The following is a 17,309-nucleotide window of genomic DNA, read 5'->3' on the forward strand; positions in this document are numbered from 1 at the left end:
TAGGTGCCACTGGCTGGCAAGCAGCATTTAAGAATACTGCTGGGCTGGACCTTTGGTTTTGCAGAGTCTTTTATAGGCCAGAAAGGGAAGGACCTCAGTTCAGCAACAAAGCAGGCTGTTTACGGAAGCAAAACTTTAGCAGTTGTGGCCTTGCTGCAACCTTGCAAAACAGGCACTTATGGAACATTTCCTGGTTCTTCCTTGAACAGTGAGTATGAGTCACACAGGAGGGCTGCAGTCCCCAGTTCTGGCGAGAGGCTGTCCAGGAGTCAGCGGACTCAACTTACCCCACGGTCTCACTTGCATTTAAACTCAGCCAAGATACGCTTTACAATGCCTCTTAATGTGCCTGTTGAGAAGATGAATGAATGTTTAGGGACTGAGAGAGTAGAGGGATTGGAGAGACAACAGAAGTCAGAGAAGCCAGTTCTCCAGCCATGCCATTTGGTATTGGATGTGGCACACATCTTTCAATTTACAAAGAAGTTATGATTAGTCTAGAGAGAAAAACTATTGAAGTTCCAAATGGAAGATAAAGAGAGGAAAGAATCTTACCAGTGAAATACCTTAGCAGCCTCGGAATCCTTTGAGGTACTTGGAATGTATAGTAGAATTCCACTACAAAGTAGTAGAAGCCTCCATAGTTGTCTGTTTGCTCACATAGCTGTGCAGACTCACAATAAACTGAGTGCCCTTCAACAGCCCCTCACCTCTGACAGACCCAAGGGCTTTTCCTACTTGGTCTGGCACGCACTCTGGCACACACACGTGTTGGTGCAGTGCTGCAGGACCCCGTGCCCCACGACCAGGATGGAGTTCACAGTCACTTACCCACTGGAGAAGCAGGAGCCAGTGGCTGCAGGTCCAGCACCAGGAACTTGTCAGGGAAATCCCAGCCTTCAATGCCTTGGGGCAGCCAGGAGCTTGTCTGGGAGGTTCTGAAACACCCAGAGCCCTGTGTGATGGAGGAGAGCCCGCCTGGGTGTGGGAATACGCGGCCAGCCTGACGTCCTGCAGAGCTCAGCTGAGACAGCCTAAGGTGCCTGGAAACTGGCCTTGCTCTCTGTGCTCCAGCCTCACAGGCTCTCAGCCCAGCGCTATCTGTCTGGCTTCCCCAGGGCTTCAGGGAGCAGTCAGTGTTTACCTGGGTCTGAGGAGCCGCCATGTCAAGTGAGAGCCTCCTCTCCTTGGTCTCCTCCAGGTCTCCACAAGTGCTCTTGCCCTTATTCCCCACACCTCACTAACAGCTGGGCTGTGGATGGGAGACCCCGGCTCCTCTCAGCTCAAGTAATGCTACCAGCTCCCTTATGTTGACCAGACAACATGGTGCCGCTTCCTGAAGCGGAGGCTGTTGTCCACCACTGCTGGGGTGAGTCCTCACGTGACCTGCCACTCAGTACCAAAGAAATATCACACACACGGGAAGAAAAAAAGAAAGCTCTCTGGAGCACGTCTCTGTGTGAGTGCATGTTTGTGTGTTTGGGGGGAAGTTAGTGGAGTTCTGGGATGCCTGTGGAAACAGAGTCCCAGGCAACATTTACAATGACATTCCGCTATACATCCACTCAACATAATCAGTTTTAAGACCCAGGAGACCAAGTGTGGTGAGGATGTGGTGAGTCAGAGCCTTAGAAATATTGTCAGGAGTTTAAACCTAACATGGGAAAGAGTAAGAGAGCTCCAGCCCCTCCCTCTGGCTGCTCAGGAGCAAGTGAGCAGACACTTCTGAAAATAAGCGAGCTCCAGGGAGCTGTTCCTTAGGCAGCCCAGAGTCATGGTCCTAATGTAAACAAGATAGAGCCCGTTAAAAGACTGGGAAGAGCTGGGGGATGGTATGTAACTTAAGCGCTCTGCTAGATATAATAAATTTCAAATTGACTCCCCCTTTCTCCAAAGTTAGAGGCTGAGGGTATAAGAATCATGTGAGCCCTTTGTCTGAGACTCAGTTCTGTGAGTTTGTCAACTGAGCCATTTACTGGTAAATAAGTAAAGGAACTTGTCTCTGATTTTGGCCTCTGGAAATCCTGTCTTAGGGACCAGGGGGAAATTGAAGGGGAGAGACTGAGTCTCCTGCAACAATGGAGAAAACAGAACCCTCATAGACGGCTGGTGGGACGGGATGGCATAGGCATTTTGGAAGACTCTTTGGTGTTTTCCTTAAAAGTTCTCCATTTGAGCTGGGCATGGTGGTGCATACTTGTAATCCCAGCATTTGGGAGGCTGAAACAGGAAGGTCATGGTTCGCGGACAGCCTCAGCTATTTATGCCCTCTGCAACTCAGTCAGACCCTGTTTCAAAATAAAGAATACAAAAATAGGGCCGAGGGTGTAGCTCGGAGGTAGAATGCCCCTGGATTCCATCCCCAGTACCACAAAAAATAAATAAATAAAATAAAAGAGGGATGGGAGTGTATAGCTTGAAGATAGAATGCCCTTGGGTTCCATCCCAGTAACACACACACACACACACACACACACACACACACACACACACATATCTCCATTTGGCCCGGCAGTTCTACCATCAGGCATTCACAGAAGAGAAATGAAAACATATTTCCACACAAACTCATTTCTGAAAATGTCTATAACAGCTTTATTAAAAAACAGCCATCACAACTTAGCGAGACCCTGTTTCCAAAAAAAATATAAAAAAGGTCTGGGAGTATAGCCCAGAGGTAGAAAGCCTCTGGGTTCCACCCCCAGTACCACCAAAAACAAAAAAACAAAACAAAAAAAGCCATCAGCCGGGTGTGGTGGCACATTCTTGTAATCTCAGCATTCAGGAGGCTGAGACAGGAGGATCGTGGTTCTCAGACAGCCTCAGCTGCTTAGCGAGACCCTTCGCAACTCAAAGTGAGACCCTGTTTCAAAATAAAGAATAAAAAATAGGGTTGGGGGTGTAGCTTGGAGGCAGAAAGGCCATGAGTTCCATCCCCAGTACTGCAAAAATCAAACAAACAAACAAACAAAAAACAGCCATAAAATGGAAGTCACAAAGATGCACCTCAACTAGCGAATACATAAGGTGTCATGTATCCACACGTGTGCCGTTCCCAGCAGTAGGAAAGGACTACTGTCTGAATCGGAAGACTGTCAGGCGAAGTGGCAGAGACCACACCAGATCTCATTCACAGCCTGTCCAGCACAAGGCAGCCTGTAGAAGAGAAGGCGGTTTCCAGGAGCAGAGGCCAGGGCAGCGGAGGGCGAAGGGGTGGGAGGGAAGACTTGGAGTGAGAGAAACATTCCCATCTTGATGTCACAGTAGCTGTGGGTCTCACACGCTCCCTCAGTTATTAAGCTGTAAATCTAAAAGAGATTAGTTTATCTGCATGTGAACGATTCCACACTGGATGGGGATGCAGCTCAGTGGTACTTGCCTAGCATGCACGAGGCCCCAGGTTTCAGTCCTCTGCAGGGGCACGCGCGCACACACACACACACGCACACACACACATGCGTGCACACGCGCACGCGCAAATACACAGTAAAGTTGTTAATATAGCTATAAAATTTAAACAATTGTTCGAGCCCACATTGTAGAAATTTAGTGGGCATCTCAGGAACTGGAAAACAGAGGCATGCTTGCAGCAGGAACACAATGCATGTTTTAAAGAGGCAGGGAAACCAGGCCTGACAGTGCATGCTTATAATCCCAGTCCTTGGAAGGCTGAGACAGGAGGAGCACAGGTTTGAAGCCAGCCTCAGCAATTTAGTGGGGCTCTGAGTGCCTTAGTGAGGCCCTATGTCCAACTTAAAAATAAAATAGGGTTGGTGGTATAGCTCAGAGATATAATGCCCCTGAGTTCAATCCCCATACCACAAAAACAAAAGAAAGCAAGACTCGGGGGAAAATATGCACCAGGTAGTGTTCCCTGAAAGGAAAGTCTTCCTGTGCCCAGGTCAGGCCAGGCTTGTGCACCAGCCAGTGAGCTCTGGAAGAGCATCTCTTTCTTTTTGGAATCCCATCAGCCAGGTGGAACCTTATTCTTGACTGTGCCTTGTCCAGAATGGGCAAGGCAGGAATCTTCATCTTTCCCCCAAAAGGCAATTATGTCCTGTGGTAGCCTTACATTCACTGGAAAAAGAAACAGGGATTTCCCCTCTGGAAAACTGGGGGCCCCAGGACAGCAAGTTGTTCAGAGGTGGGGATATAGGAGAGTCCCAAAGTCTACGGAATAACGGACATAGTTACTTAGTCACAGAGAGAAAATGCTTTAGAGAACAGAGAGGCAGATTGAACACAATTTCAAACCTTTGTACAACGAGGGAAAAAACAAGAAAAAGTATTTATTTATTCACTTAATTATTTATTTTTGGAAAGGAAGAAGGAAAGCATAGGAATAAAATTAGTTGAGAAGGAAATCTAATCACGCGACACGCATAGCGAGTGAGGCGTGGTCAAGGAGTTTCTAGGAATTCTGAAAAGTAGGAGGTCAAAACCCTGGGGTACAGCACTCTCTTCTGCCATACAAGTCTGGACCTCCCCAGCTCCACTTCTAGGACACACCCCGCAGGTGATCACCTTCACAGATGTGGCATGACCAGGTGTGTGGGGCTCATGCTGGCAGAGAGTAAGAGCAAGCTCCAGGACACAGGACCCGAGGAACCTGCCTGGCTCCGAGCTGGCCCAGGCTCCAGGACCAATGGACATGCCCAGTCCTACTTCTCCAAAGAGTGGGACCAGTTACCTCTTTGGGATAGAAATAGATACATGGTGAGCCAGGGGGTGAGGGAGTAGCCCATGGCTGTAGTGCCAGGCATGGAAGTCTGTGGAAGTAGGAGACAGAAGGATCACAGTTTTGTTGGTAGTCTCAACAACACAGTGTGACCCAGTTTTAAAACAAAAAAGAAAAAGGGCTCAGAGATAGAATGCCCAAGATTCAATCTCTAGTACCACAAACAAGCAAACAAACAGAATTAAAAAATTCCATTATGGCTTTGTGAATGAAGGTCAGCCCTGCTCTGGGTGGGCGTGTGTGGGCCCCTGGTCTACCCCATCTGCTGTCAGCCCACCGCCCTCCCTGACACAAGGGTGGCTACAGCTCCGCGTGATTCTCCTTGGTCCCCTGTAGCTCCCGGATCTTCTGGGGCAGGGTCTTGGTCCAGAACTGCAGCCTGTGGGCCTTCAGGGCCCGGCCCACGGCAGGATGGATGTCCAGCTGCAGGTACTGCTCGTCCTGGTCGAACACGGGCCAGTGGGGCAGGCCCTCGCTGTTGGGGTTCCTGTGCACATGCCCCCAGTGGGGCAGGGCAGGGTCACTCTGAGCCCTGATGAGCCCAGACCTGAGTCCCCTGCCCTCCAAATTTGGGTCATGCCAGGGGGCTGGGGTTGTGGGGATAAAGGGTGGTTTGCTGGTGTGGAAAACAATGGTCTCCCCTCATGATCCATGGGGTCAGGGCAACCTGGCCTGTTCTGTCCTCCCTCTCTGGCTCTGAGGGCGGCACAGCACTGTGGCCCACCCTCCAGGGCACTGGAGAAGGAAGCCGTGACCGGCACCCAAGAGGGGCACTGTGTCTGAGAGGTCCCGTCTGGGGACACTGCCATCGTGTGAAGAGGCCCACAGGAAGGCCAGAGGCCACCGGAGACAAGGAGTATGGCGGGGACCGCGGCTGGGGAGGCTGAGCGGGGCGTCCTCTCACCCAGCTCTGGCAAAGTTGGCCCAGTACTTCATCATCCTCCTGCTCAGCAGCTGCTCCTCCTCAGTGAGCTCAACTGCAGGGAGGAGGGGAGCAAGGTCCAGGCCTGGCCAGCCACCAGCTGCCCAGTCATGCCCACACTCGCCACCTGTGCAGGCTGACCCTAGAGCCCAGACCTGGTTCCCTTCCCTCCTTACAGCACGGAGTGCCAGGCCCTCCCCTGCCCAAGCTGCCTTCCTCATCCCAGCCTCTAGCTGAATGGACCTGGACTCATCTCTGTTTTTGTTTTTTTTATTTTATTTTTGTTTTTTCTTTTTTTGTACCTGGGATTGAACCCAGAGGGATTCTATCTCCAAGATATACTCCTGACTTCTCTTTTTTTGTGGCGCTGGCATTAAATGCAGGGGCATTCTACCTCTGAGCTATACTCCTAGCACTGTTCTTTCTTTTATTTGGAAACGAGTCTCCTAAGTGGCTCAGAGCCTCATTAAGTTGCAGAGTCTGGCATAGAACCTACAATTCTCCCTACTCAGCCTCCCAAACTGGGATTACAAGCATGGGCCACCATGTCCAGAACCCCAAACCTTTTTTTTTTTTTTTTTTTTTCATTTTTTTGTAGTAGGGGAATTGAGCTCAGGGACATTCTATTTTGATCTACATTCCAGCCTTATTTTGTTTTTTGAAACAAATTCTCATAAAGTTTCAGAGGACCTCACCGAGTCTGTCCTCAAACCTTCCCTCCTCATGTCTCAACCTCCCCAGTACTAAGATTACAAGCATGTGCCAACAGGCCTGGCTCTCCCAGCCCTTTAAAAGTATTATTTATTTATTTATTTCTGTGGTACTGGTGGCTAAACCCAAGGGCATTCTACCTCTGAGTGACACACTAGTCCTATATTTCTTTTAGTTTTATTTTGAAACAGGGTCCTATGTGGTACATAAGAGTCTCAGTACTGGGCAAAGTTGTCCTTGAACCTGTGATCCTTCTGTCTCAGCTTCCCAAGTACTGGAAGTGCTAACACTCTAGGAAACACTTATTTTATTTTATTTATTTATTTTTTGGTGGTACTGGGGTTCCTCGAAGCCCTTCTACCTCCGGGCTACACTCCCAGACCTATTTTTTTATAGTTTTTTATTTGGAAACAGGGTCTCTTAAGCCAGAGAGGCTGGCTCCGAACCAGCACGATCCTCCTGTCTCCGCCTCCCAAGCGCGGGGATTACAAGCGTGCGCCACCACGCCTGGAAAAACACTTATTTTAAATTTTGATAAAGGGTCATGCTAAATTCCTGAGGCTAGCTTCAAACTTACAATCCTCTTGCCTCAGTTTCCCAGGTATTGAGGTTACAGGCATGCACCATCACACACAGAATGACTATGCGTTTAATACATTCTCCCAAGGCTGGTTGGTGGCCCATGCCTGTAATCTCAGAACGTGGGAGGCTGAGATAGGAAGATCACAGTTTTAAGACTAGGCTCAGCAACCTAGCAAGACTCCCTGCTGACTAGAGAGACCCTGTTTGAAAACAATATATAAGAACAAGGGAGGCTGGGGGTGCAGTCCAGGTTGAGCTCCCCTACGTTACATCCCAGCCAAACAAACAAATGAAATACAAAAGAAAATTTAAAAAGGGCTTGGGGTATAGTTTAGAGGAAAAATGCCTCTTGATTCAATTTCTAGTACAGAAAAACAAAATAAATAATGAATAAAAACCAGCCTCTTCTGTATCCAGGCTGGAAGCCATGACTGAGCTGTGGACAGAGGGAGGGAGTTCAGACTTATCGGGAAGGGGCTGGTTTCTAACCCAGGCAGAGTTTGTATTTTATTTTTTTATTTAATTAATTAATTAATTTTATGTGGTGTTCAGGATTGAACTCAGGGGCATTCCACTTCCGAGCTATACCCTCAGCCCCATATTTTATTCTTTGTTTTGAAACAGGGTATTACTAAGTTGCGGAGGCCCTCACTAGGTAGCTGAGGCTGGCCGGGAACCATGATCCTCCTGTCTCAGCCTCCCAAGTACTGGGATTACAAGCGTGCACCACCACGCCCAGGTTTGGAGTTGTTATTTTTATTTTTATGTTTTAGCACTGGGGATTGAACACAGAGGCATTCCATCTCCAAGCTACACCCCTAGATCTATTTTATTTTTATTTTGAAACAGGTTAATGAAAATTTTATTGCTTTTTGAGACTGATTCTCCTATCTCAGCCTCCCAAGTGCTAGGATTAAAGGCATGGGCACACACACCTGTTGGCATAGCATTTTGCATTATAAGGTCCTGACCACCTGATCATGCCCTTTCTCAGGCTGTTTCCTCATCTGGACTGTGAGGGCAAAGTCCCCTCTTGTGCCCACTACAAAGTTCCTGGGCAAAAAAAGAGAACTCACCTTTGTTGCCAAATAAAAAGAGTCCAGAGATGAAGAGAATCTCATCGCCATGGTCGGCCCTCACATTGGGCGGCCTCATGCCCTTGATGAAGTTGGGCCCATGCTGGAACTCGTAGAAGTAGACGGGGCCACGGGATCCTGAGGGTGGACAGGCAGGGATGTGGTGGCCCCTCCGCTGCAGCTCTACTGTACCTCCCTTGTGTTAAGACACTAAGGACACAGGCTGGCTGGAATCTAGACAGGGGTGGAAGCCCAGGCTGGAGCAGGGTCCGGGAGGCTTTGGCCAAATCATGACCTTGAACTTCCTCCCTGTGAGGTCAGAGGCAAATCAATAAGTGTCACTAACTCAGTTTCCTCATCTGCCAAGTAGGGTTGGGGGGTGGGGGGGTCTGTCCCTTACACTGTCCATGAAGATTTACAGGGATCATCGAAGGCCAAGTGTCTGCACCTGAGGCCCGATAAAGACATAGGTCAGGACCTGGACACCACAGACATGGCCTGGGACCGCAGCCCTGAGCTGCCCCTAGACAGCCAGGACACAGGGACAGATGTACTCACGCTGCAAATGTGCTACACGGAGAGCAGGCATCACGAACAGAAAGTCCCCCATCAGCTCCCGGTACCCAGCTTGCAGGGTGTGGGGGTCCTCACTGTCCCCCATGTATTCCTCCATCAACAGGTCGCCCACCTCAGCAGGCAGCATCTAGCCCAGGGGACCAAGGAGAATAGGTGAGGCAGCTCCAGGGCAGGAGCCAGTGGCCTCAGGGTGGGACAGGGTTCTGGGATGGGACAGGGATGGGGGAAGCTCTCAGTTGTGGGGTGACCCCTCCCACAAACACACATAGAGCAGCTCTTTGCCCTGGGGCTGGTGCAGGGCAGGGTAGCTGGCTGGGCTCTCTCTGCTGCAAGACCCCAGGAGCCTCACCATCTGTGCTGCCATGCTCTTCAGAATAGCCTGTGTGGTCTTTCTGTCCATTTCTTTTCTTATTTCAGCAGAGCCCATGACCTGGGTAGTAAAGAGATCATCTTGAGTTATGGAGGGGTGGACCTGGAGCTATGAAGACTCCAGGCCCCCAGGACCCACTCCCCAACTTGTTAGGGGATGGAATTAGGCCTCACCATGGGGAGGATCCAGCCATACTCATCATTGTTGACACCAATGATGCTGGGCACAGGTTTAAAATCAGACGAGGCCAGCAGCTCCTGGGGGTGCTTGGGCAGGAAGACTCCGTCCACCACAGCAGGAATGACCTTGAAGGGCTGAGGGGCATCAGGGCAGTGGTCAACATAAGGTCCAGGCTTCTTCTCATGTCCCTGCGTCACTTCTTAATGTGTCTGTAGCCCTTGATGCTCACACCAACATCAAGAGACACTCTACCTGGTTTAGCATTACACTCTCATTTTGACATGGAGGGATATGCAGATATGTTGACAGTCTTAGTTTTTTTGTTTTTTTGGTTTTTTTTGTGTGGTACTGGAGGTGGAACCCAGAGGCCTTCTACCTCTGGGCTATACTCCCAAACCCATTTTATATTTTATTTGGAAACAGGGTCTCACTAAGTTGCTGAGAGCCTCACTAAGTAGCTGAGGTTGGCTTCGAACCTGCACAATCCTCCTGTCTCAGCCTCCCAAGGGCGGGGATTACAATCGTGCGCCACCACACCCGGCTGCAAGTCTTAGTTTGAGGAAACTGATTTGGTCCAGTGAAGATCTGCTGCCTCACACAGACAACCCGCTTCCCTTCCTCCACACCTGGGACCACTCAGCCCGACCTTGATGATAGCCAGCATTTCCTCTTCACTCTTGCCCCGCAGGCAGCCCACGAAGGCCTCAGAGTCCACCTGCTCACAGCCAGACAGCTTGGCCACCATCTGAAAAGGTCCAGGTGGGAGCTGGGTCACCTTCCAGATGGGGAAAGGAGTTTGTCCAGCAAAAAACTCAGAGTATTTTGTAGATGGCTGCAGATGTAAATTGTCCCACCTTCTCTGATGCTTTGAATCCTCAGCCACAGGGTCATCCTACCCACTTACATGGTTCTGTCCTCTATGGAGCCCCCAGGGTGCAGCTGTGCAGGCCCCAGAACAAACTCCACCACCAGGAACTAGAGGTGTATGGATTCTGACCTGGAGCCTCTCATCAATTTCTATATTGGGAGTAATTCCCAAATCAAATGGATTGTCCTTGTCCCCACCGCAGACTAGCAGAGGCTCTAGGCTGAGGGGACAGGCAGCGGGCTGGGCTCGGCTGGTTAAGGACACTCACTGTGGAGACTGTCTCAGATGAGCTGGTGATGAGGTCGGGCAGCAGGGCCACCCCACTCTCCATGATGGCAGCCTGGAAGAGTCCTCGGGCCATGGGGGACACCACAAGTGAGGACACGCTAGTGCCACCTGCAGACTCCCCAAAAATGGTGACGCGGTTGGGGTTGCCTCCAAAGTGGGCGATGTTTTGCTGGACCCAGCGCAGGGCGGCCACTTGGTCCAGGAAGCCCCAGTTGCCGGTGGCGTGTTGGTCCCCAGTGCTGAGAAGTGGCGGGGACAGTGTCACTGGGGGCTCTGGCTCTACTCAGCACCCAGAGACCAGAGCAGCTATGGGCTCACCTGAAGAAGCCTGGGACACCCAGGCGGTACTGGATGGTGACCACCACCACGTCTTCTGTGGCTGTCAGAACGGAGCCATCGAACATGGGAGCCGAGCCTATGACCAAAGCACCACCATGGATCCACACCATGACCTGGGAAAACCAAGGCAATGCCACAATTATGCTGCCATTCAAACCCTACTAACAGTGATGCTTTTTAGAAGAGACAGATCTTTGACTATTGCAACTAGCCACATAGACCTAACTGCCACCATCTTTTCTCGGCATATACACGTGTGACAAATGCTCGTATGATCGGCAAATGCTTCACGGAAACAAGCCCTGAGAAAGAAGCGTCATCTCTGGCAAAAATACTCCGTACTCTTAGAATTCTATACTAATAGCTCCAATGATGTAAAACGGGATCCCAAGAATTAGGACTGTGGAAGAAGTTGAGTCCGTGAAAGATAAATTTCCTAGTAAAATGTCTGAGCCCTCAGACTTTCTCTGCCTTACTTTAAGTTGTAATCTAGGAACTGTGAAAGAATTTAGGTAGGGGAGGGGATGCTATGTTCCTCCCTATCTTTGACCTTCATTCTAATCATCTTGACCTTTGCACCTAGTAATAGCACTGCCTGGAGACAGGGCGACACCACCTGGTTAAAATAGTTATGACAGAACAAAAGACAAATATAATAAAAACTTCATGTTGTTTTTTGGGCCTTGTCTGCTAAAATATATTTTAAGTGTTTAATAGGATGAAGTGTTCAGACAGCAGATGGTATTGCAGACAAAATCCGGCAGACATTCATCGAAATCCTCTAAATCATCATAAATGTACACGACACGGATTTCCCTATGCCAACTACATGTATGAAAGCTGGAATCTACGACTTCGTCCCCATTCAGCTCAAAGGAGGTTGCTAGATAGAGAAGGACATTGGACTAAGCCCTAGGAATAAAAGGTTCTGAAAGGGTTAAAGAAAACTCTTAAAAACTGAATTCTTCAAGTGATTTTGGGTGTGACTTTTATTCTTCTGGAATTTGCCTACTAAAAGCCTCTGCAGCTGCAAGGCCAAGGCAAGGCCAAAGGGGCTGACTTAAAGCACAAGACCCATCTGCAGGGTCATGGGAATGATTTCAATCACAAAGACCTGTGATGTCACAGGCCTTACTTTTGTCTTGTTTAGGGTTGGTAATTTACATGTATATTTCACTATTGTTTTTTGATGTTTATACTTTTCTACTAGGGAATCACTGGAAAATAGGGAAATATAAAAAAAATCGTGTGTCTAAAATAAAGTGGTCAGTTGCACGCGAGAGGAGGCAATTGTCCATGTCAGTCATTTCAGATTTTTCCCGGAGAGGAATCCCCACTTTTAGCGCCGTAAACAGAAACTTAAAGGAGTTTATTTCATAAAAAGGGGGAAATCACTGTAGAGAAGTCTCTGCAGAACTACAACCGAAGCCTTTGCCCACCTTTCTGAGAATCTCGGTCCTGAGAGGACTCAATGCCTGGATTTATTGTGCCCAGAACTGAGGAGCCTGTAGCACCTAACTCCACAGAACCTCATGAACTGGGACATGGGTCAGGTGCCAACTTCAACCTGCAATAGCAGGCCTCCCCACCTGGAGTCTAAGAAATGGCCTAAGAATATTCTTAGAAGTCCCATGAAGTGAACAGAAAAGAGATATTTTCCTCATTGTTCCAGCAGAATAGTAATAATTTGTGTCATTTGATTTCTATGTTCAAATAATTCATTTTCAGGCATGTGAGTCACCTCTATTGTCCCTTGGGCACCTGAGTGGGTCTCTTAAGCTCATGGAGGTAGAGTGAGACCTGGGTTAGCAATGGCCAATGACCTATGATCTCTGGGAGCAGCCAGGGCTCTGTGACCCCTTGCCCAGGGGTCAGCTGCTCGTCTGGATAGGAGGCCTCTTGGACGGGTAATAGAGGCCTCTCTAGAGTCCTCACTGTGGTGGGGCCTGGCTGGACTGTCCCTGTCAGGCTTGCTGTGTCATTATTCTAGTGATCAAAGTTCACACATGCTAGGCAAGCCCTCTATCACTGAGCTATATCCCCAGACTCTTTGAGATCTACTTCTAAAAGAAATGATTTCTACTTCCAGCTGATTACAGATTGACACTCACAGGAAGACTGGAGCCCTCCTGGGCATGGGCTGGTGTGTAGATGTTGAGGTACAGACAGTCCTCAGACATAGAGATGGCAGGTATTTGCATATTCATTATCTTGAAACCTTCTCCAATCATTGTGTCAGTGTTTTGCAGACACCTGGTCACAGTGGAAGACAGTTATTGCAGGCCTGTGCAGCTGTCAGAGGCAGAGCCTGGGGCCAGGTGTGCTCCCAGCCCCTCCCCCAGCCCCATGATGCTCTGCTCTAGGATCCTTCTCTCCAGCCCTCCATCAAGTTCCAGGACACAGGCTCTGGGAGGCTGGGATGGAGCGCAGACCACCAGGGAGGCCACAAGGTCGGTGAGGCCTGGATCCCCCTCCTCCTGAGGCTGGGGTTCAGAGACTCTATGGGAACCATATTCTGCATGTGTTGACATGCACCATTTACCCCTCACCAATCAGGCCTGGGGCAGGGTATGTGCCCCACAGGTGCTGCAGGAATGAACAGAGCTTCGTTCCCATTAGAAGGGTAGTGAGACCCCACATCCCGAATCTGGACTCTCAGGAACCTCATCCCTCCCAGAGTCTCCAGCTGTAAGTATGCACACGTTTTCCTCGAAGAAGGGCACCTGGCCCTGTGTGTGGACACAGTGACGGGGAGGGTGGGGCCCCAGGAGCCACCTCTGCTGCCCTCCTCAGGGGTCTCTTGCTGGAGTCAAGGTCTAAGGGTTCAGAGCCAAGGTGATCCTCTCCCAAAGACAATTGTCCTGGTGGCAGAGAATACTTGGCGTACCTTGAATCTGTGAACATAGGTGTCTCTGCTCCCCTATTCTGAACCCAGAGCTAATTCTTCTGGACACGTGGTGCTGAGCTAGAAGCCTCGCAAGATAGTGCACCCTCCTGCCTCAGGATGCTCAGGGATGTAGGAAAACTGTGTGTAGCAATTCTCTTTACATATTTATTTCTTTATTTAGGTTCTAGGAATCAAGTTTCAAGGTTGCTAACCACACACTCAAACACTGAGCCACACCTCAGACCTTGCAGAGGGGTTCTGGTGAAAGAGACACTGAACCTGGCCCCAATCTCAGAGCACCCCTCAAACTCAGCTCAGGAGATTTCTGGGCACCTGTGAGATCTTACATGGCCTGGTGGGTGGTCCCATCCCTCACTCCACTCCAAGGCTGAGGGTGCTCAGGGGGTGCAAACCGCAGCGGTCCTAGAGGTGGCTTGGCAAAGGGAATTCCCAGGAAGGTGTGCACCCCCACACCGGTGCCCTCCACGTGGACGAGGCTGCCACGCACCTGCCCAGTGTACGTGTTCCGGATGGGGCTGGCCGAGTCCTGGCCTGCGGGAGAGAGATGCAGTTGGGGCTGGGGTGTGTCCAGTGGCCGTCCTCCACACCGTGGGAGCTGCTGCCTCCTTAGGCTCCTCAGCTGGGCCTTGTGGGGGACCCTGGCCTGCAACGATGGCCTCACACTCTCCCTGCTGTCGCCCTCTCCCTCCTCCACCACCGCCTCCAGTGCCCTGCTGTCCTTCCTGGCCACTGCCTGGTGGGTCTTGGGTCCTCAAGAGCCTGGGCAAGGTAAGCCAGGGAGGAGCCTGGCAGGGTGATCTCTCGAAGGAGGGGAGTGTGGAGTCCTTCTGGGGAGATGAGGTTGGGACCGGGTGGCTGGTGTTCAGGTTCCTCCCTAGGATCTTGTGGGCTGAGAGGAATCAAGGGCTGCAGACACACCTCAGCCTGGCGCACCCTGGGAAGGTTCCTCAGCCTCCTTGCAGCACAGAGCACTATCACCTTTGCCCTAATGCCAAGTCATGCCTGTGCCCCAGCTGGGGTGTGGGGTGAGGGGCCCAGCGGGCTCTCAGCTCAGCTTTGGGAAGTGGTGCTGGTGGCTCTGTATCCTAGAGCTGGTACCTTCCCTGGGGCTTGTCAATGGCTGCTCTGTACAAAATGGTCATAGTAGGAGACAAATGGCAGTGGGATGGTCCTATTTGAATCCTCATACACAAGGGAAATGTCCCAGCTCCTGCCCCTCTGCCAGGAGGGTGCTGACCTGCCCGTCCACGCTCCTCAGAGCCCCTCACATGCAGCTCGCCCCTCGGTGTTGTATGTCTCCTGGGAGCCGAACTCTTCCTGGAGTCTGGGGTTGAGCTCTTTCTAGGTTTGAGGGTATGTGGGGTGGGCACACGTTTTCTCTGACATCTCTACCATTTTCTCTCTCTCTCTGTTACCTTCTCTCTCCCAGTCTCACAAGCTTGCAGATCCCACCCTCGTCCATGTCCCCTTGTAGCCCCACGGGAGCCTCACCCTGGGCCTGGACGAGGAGAAGCAGGAGCCCCCAGGCCGCTGCGCACAGCATCTCACGTCGTAGGTCCAGCTGCATGGTTGCCTCGCAGGTTTGTTTCTGCAGCAAAGTGCTGAGCTTCACCAAGAAGTAGCTTGCAGCAGAGTCTGTCCCAGGCTGGAGTTTGGACCTGGCAGGGAGTAGAGGAGCAGAGGGTGGAGCCTGGCCAGGTATGTGCTGCTGGAGAGCAGCCCAGATCTGGGCAGGCAGAGGGCAGAGCAGTGTGCAGCAGGAAGGGCAGGGTGACTTCCCCTGTGCCCGCCCTCAGCTCCTCCCAAGGGCCACCAGGCCTCAGCAGCTGCTCCAAGAATCTCAGGAACTGCTCCTCAGTTCTGGAGTCACTAAGTCAGTGACCTGCAGCCAGGAAGCCCAGGAGGGCTCAGGTCCAGAGGAGGCAGCAGAGGCTGCAGCTGGAGAAAGGGGGAGGGCGGCTCAGAGGAGATCCAGGGATGGAGAAATGGAAAGCCCTCTGATGGGTGAAGGCTACTGCTTGAGCATCGGCAGGGAGGTCTCTGTACCCTTCATCCCGTCTCTCTCTTCCTCTTTCTGTCTGTCTCTCTTCCTCTCCCTGAGATAACTGCATCTCTCTTTGTAGTTTTTGGCAAGGGGTGCTGTAAGAACTGTAGAAAGGGTAAGTGTGTGCCTGCTTTCAAGCCCCAAGTGTGTTTACAAGTAAAAACATTACTATTTCAGCACTTATTATTTTTTAAAACTGGTTGTGAACCCAGAGGCATTCTATGTCTGAGACACACTCAGCCCTGTTTTGTGTATTATGAAACAGATTCTTACTAAGTTTCCTAGAGCCTCACAAAGTTTCTGAGTGATCCTCTTGTCTCAGTTCTTGAGTTCTTGGGAAACAGAATACAGGTGTGCACCCACCACCATCTCCAGTTTTTGTACACCTATACTGACATAGTCTCCTTAAATAATTCTGGTGAAGCAAGAGGCCCATCCCTACCCCACCTCCTGTATTATTCTGAGAAGTACTCTAGTAAAACAACAGAAAAGGTGGATGAGCTCTCCTGTCAGTGTGTGGGTATACAACCACTTGGTCAGACAGAAGTCATGACCAAGCCAGGACACAAACACAATGGACTTTTCTTCATACTTTTCCATTAATTTGAGAAGCTGAATCAATATTTACAGGCCTCCTTGCACTTAAACTCAGCCAAGATATCCTTTACTATGCCTCTTAATGTGCCTGTTGAAAAGATGAATGGATGTTTAGGGATTGAAACAATACAGGAAAAGACAGAACAGAAGTCAGATAAGCCAATTCTCCAGCCATGCCATTTTGTACTGTATATGGTACACAACTTTGAACCAACAAAGAAGTTATGATTAGTCTAGAGAGAAAAACTATTTTAGTTCCAAATGTAAGATACAGAGAGGACAAAATCTTACCTGTGAAATACCTTAGCAGTCTCTGAATCCTTTGAGGTACTTGGAATGTATAGTAGAATTCCACTACAAAGTAGTGGAAGCCGCCATAGCTGTCCATTTGCTCACATAGCTGTGCAGACTCACAATAAACTGAGTGCCCTTCAACAGCCCTTTACCTCTAATAGCCCATGTTCTCAGAGCCTCTCAGGGACTCTCACTACTCCACCTGGCTGTTCTTCTGCAAGGCACATGTGATGGTGGTGGTGCTACAGATCTCAATCCCCTCCAAGACCAAGATCGAGTTCATAGTCACTTAGCCACTGTGAACTGTGATAGGAGGCCAGTGGCTGTAGGTCCAGCACCAGGAACTTGGCAGTGAAGTCCCAGCCTTCGTTGCCTCAGGGCAGCCAGGAGCTTCTCTGGGAGGTTCTGAAACATCTTGTTAGAAATAATTTTTCATGGTATTATGAAAAGACAAGTCGTTGAAATTTGCTTGGCAAGGTGATTTTACTTTTTTGCAAAAAAGGGTGCTCCCAGCTATGCAACTTGTGGGTTATTGGCTTCCATGGTGAAAAGACTTTCAATACACACCAGAGTTAAAGACAGAGGTCTTAATTCAAGTAAGATACACATTCAGAGGGAACGCAGGCCATCCTGAAAGCATGAGATCCGTGCAGGAGAGGCCCAAGAGGTGCAAACGCTGTTCCAGAGCTGGCCCAAAATGGCTCAAAATGAAAAGTGAAAATAAAAATTATTTCTAAAAAGAAAAATGGCTCCAAAATAGAAAAATGGCACAAATGATTCAAAGTGGCCAAAAGAAAACAAAACAAAAATATAAAG

The 17,309-nt window shown here is 49.9% G+C and overlaps 1 protein-coding gene across 1 annotated transcript; it reads right to left on the reverse strand.

The window, feature by feature from the left end:
- Positions 1–5,038: 5,038 nt before the first annotated feature.
- On the reverse strand, positions 5,039–16,587 carry LOC308268359 (pyrethroid hydrolase Ces2e-like; the record flags this gene model as incomplete). The annotated part of the gene is made up of 13 exons (XM_080703505.1): positions 5,039–5,225; positions 5,643–5,715; positions 8,030–8,167; positions 8,588–8,732; positions 8,955–9,035; positions 9,149–9,289; positions 9,802–9,900; positions 10,292–10,550; positions 10,630–10,763; positions 12,762–12,903; positions 13,885–14,089; positions 15,050–15,216; positions 16,502–16,587. 13 exons carry the CDS (start codon positions 16,585–16,587, stop codon positions 5,039–5,041), a joined length of 1,857 nt encoding a protein of 618 aa, XP_080559631.1.
- Between the last annotated feature and the right edge of the window lie 722 nt (positions 16,588–17,309).

The sequence above is a fragment of the Muscardinus avellanarius genome (genome assembly GCF_963383645.1).
Source record: "Muscardinus avellanarius genome assembly, chromosome: 10".
Classification (NCBI taxonomy): domain Eukaryota; kingdom Metazoa; phylum Chordata; class Mammalia; order Rodentia; family Gliridae; genus Muscardinus; species Muscardinus avellanarius.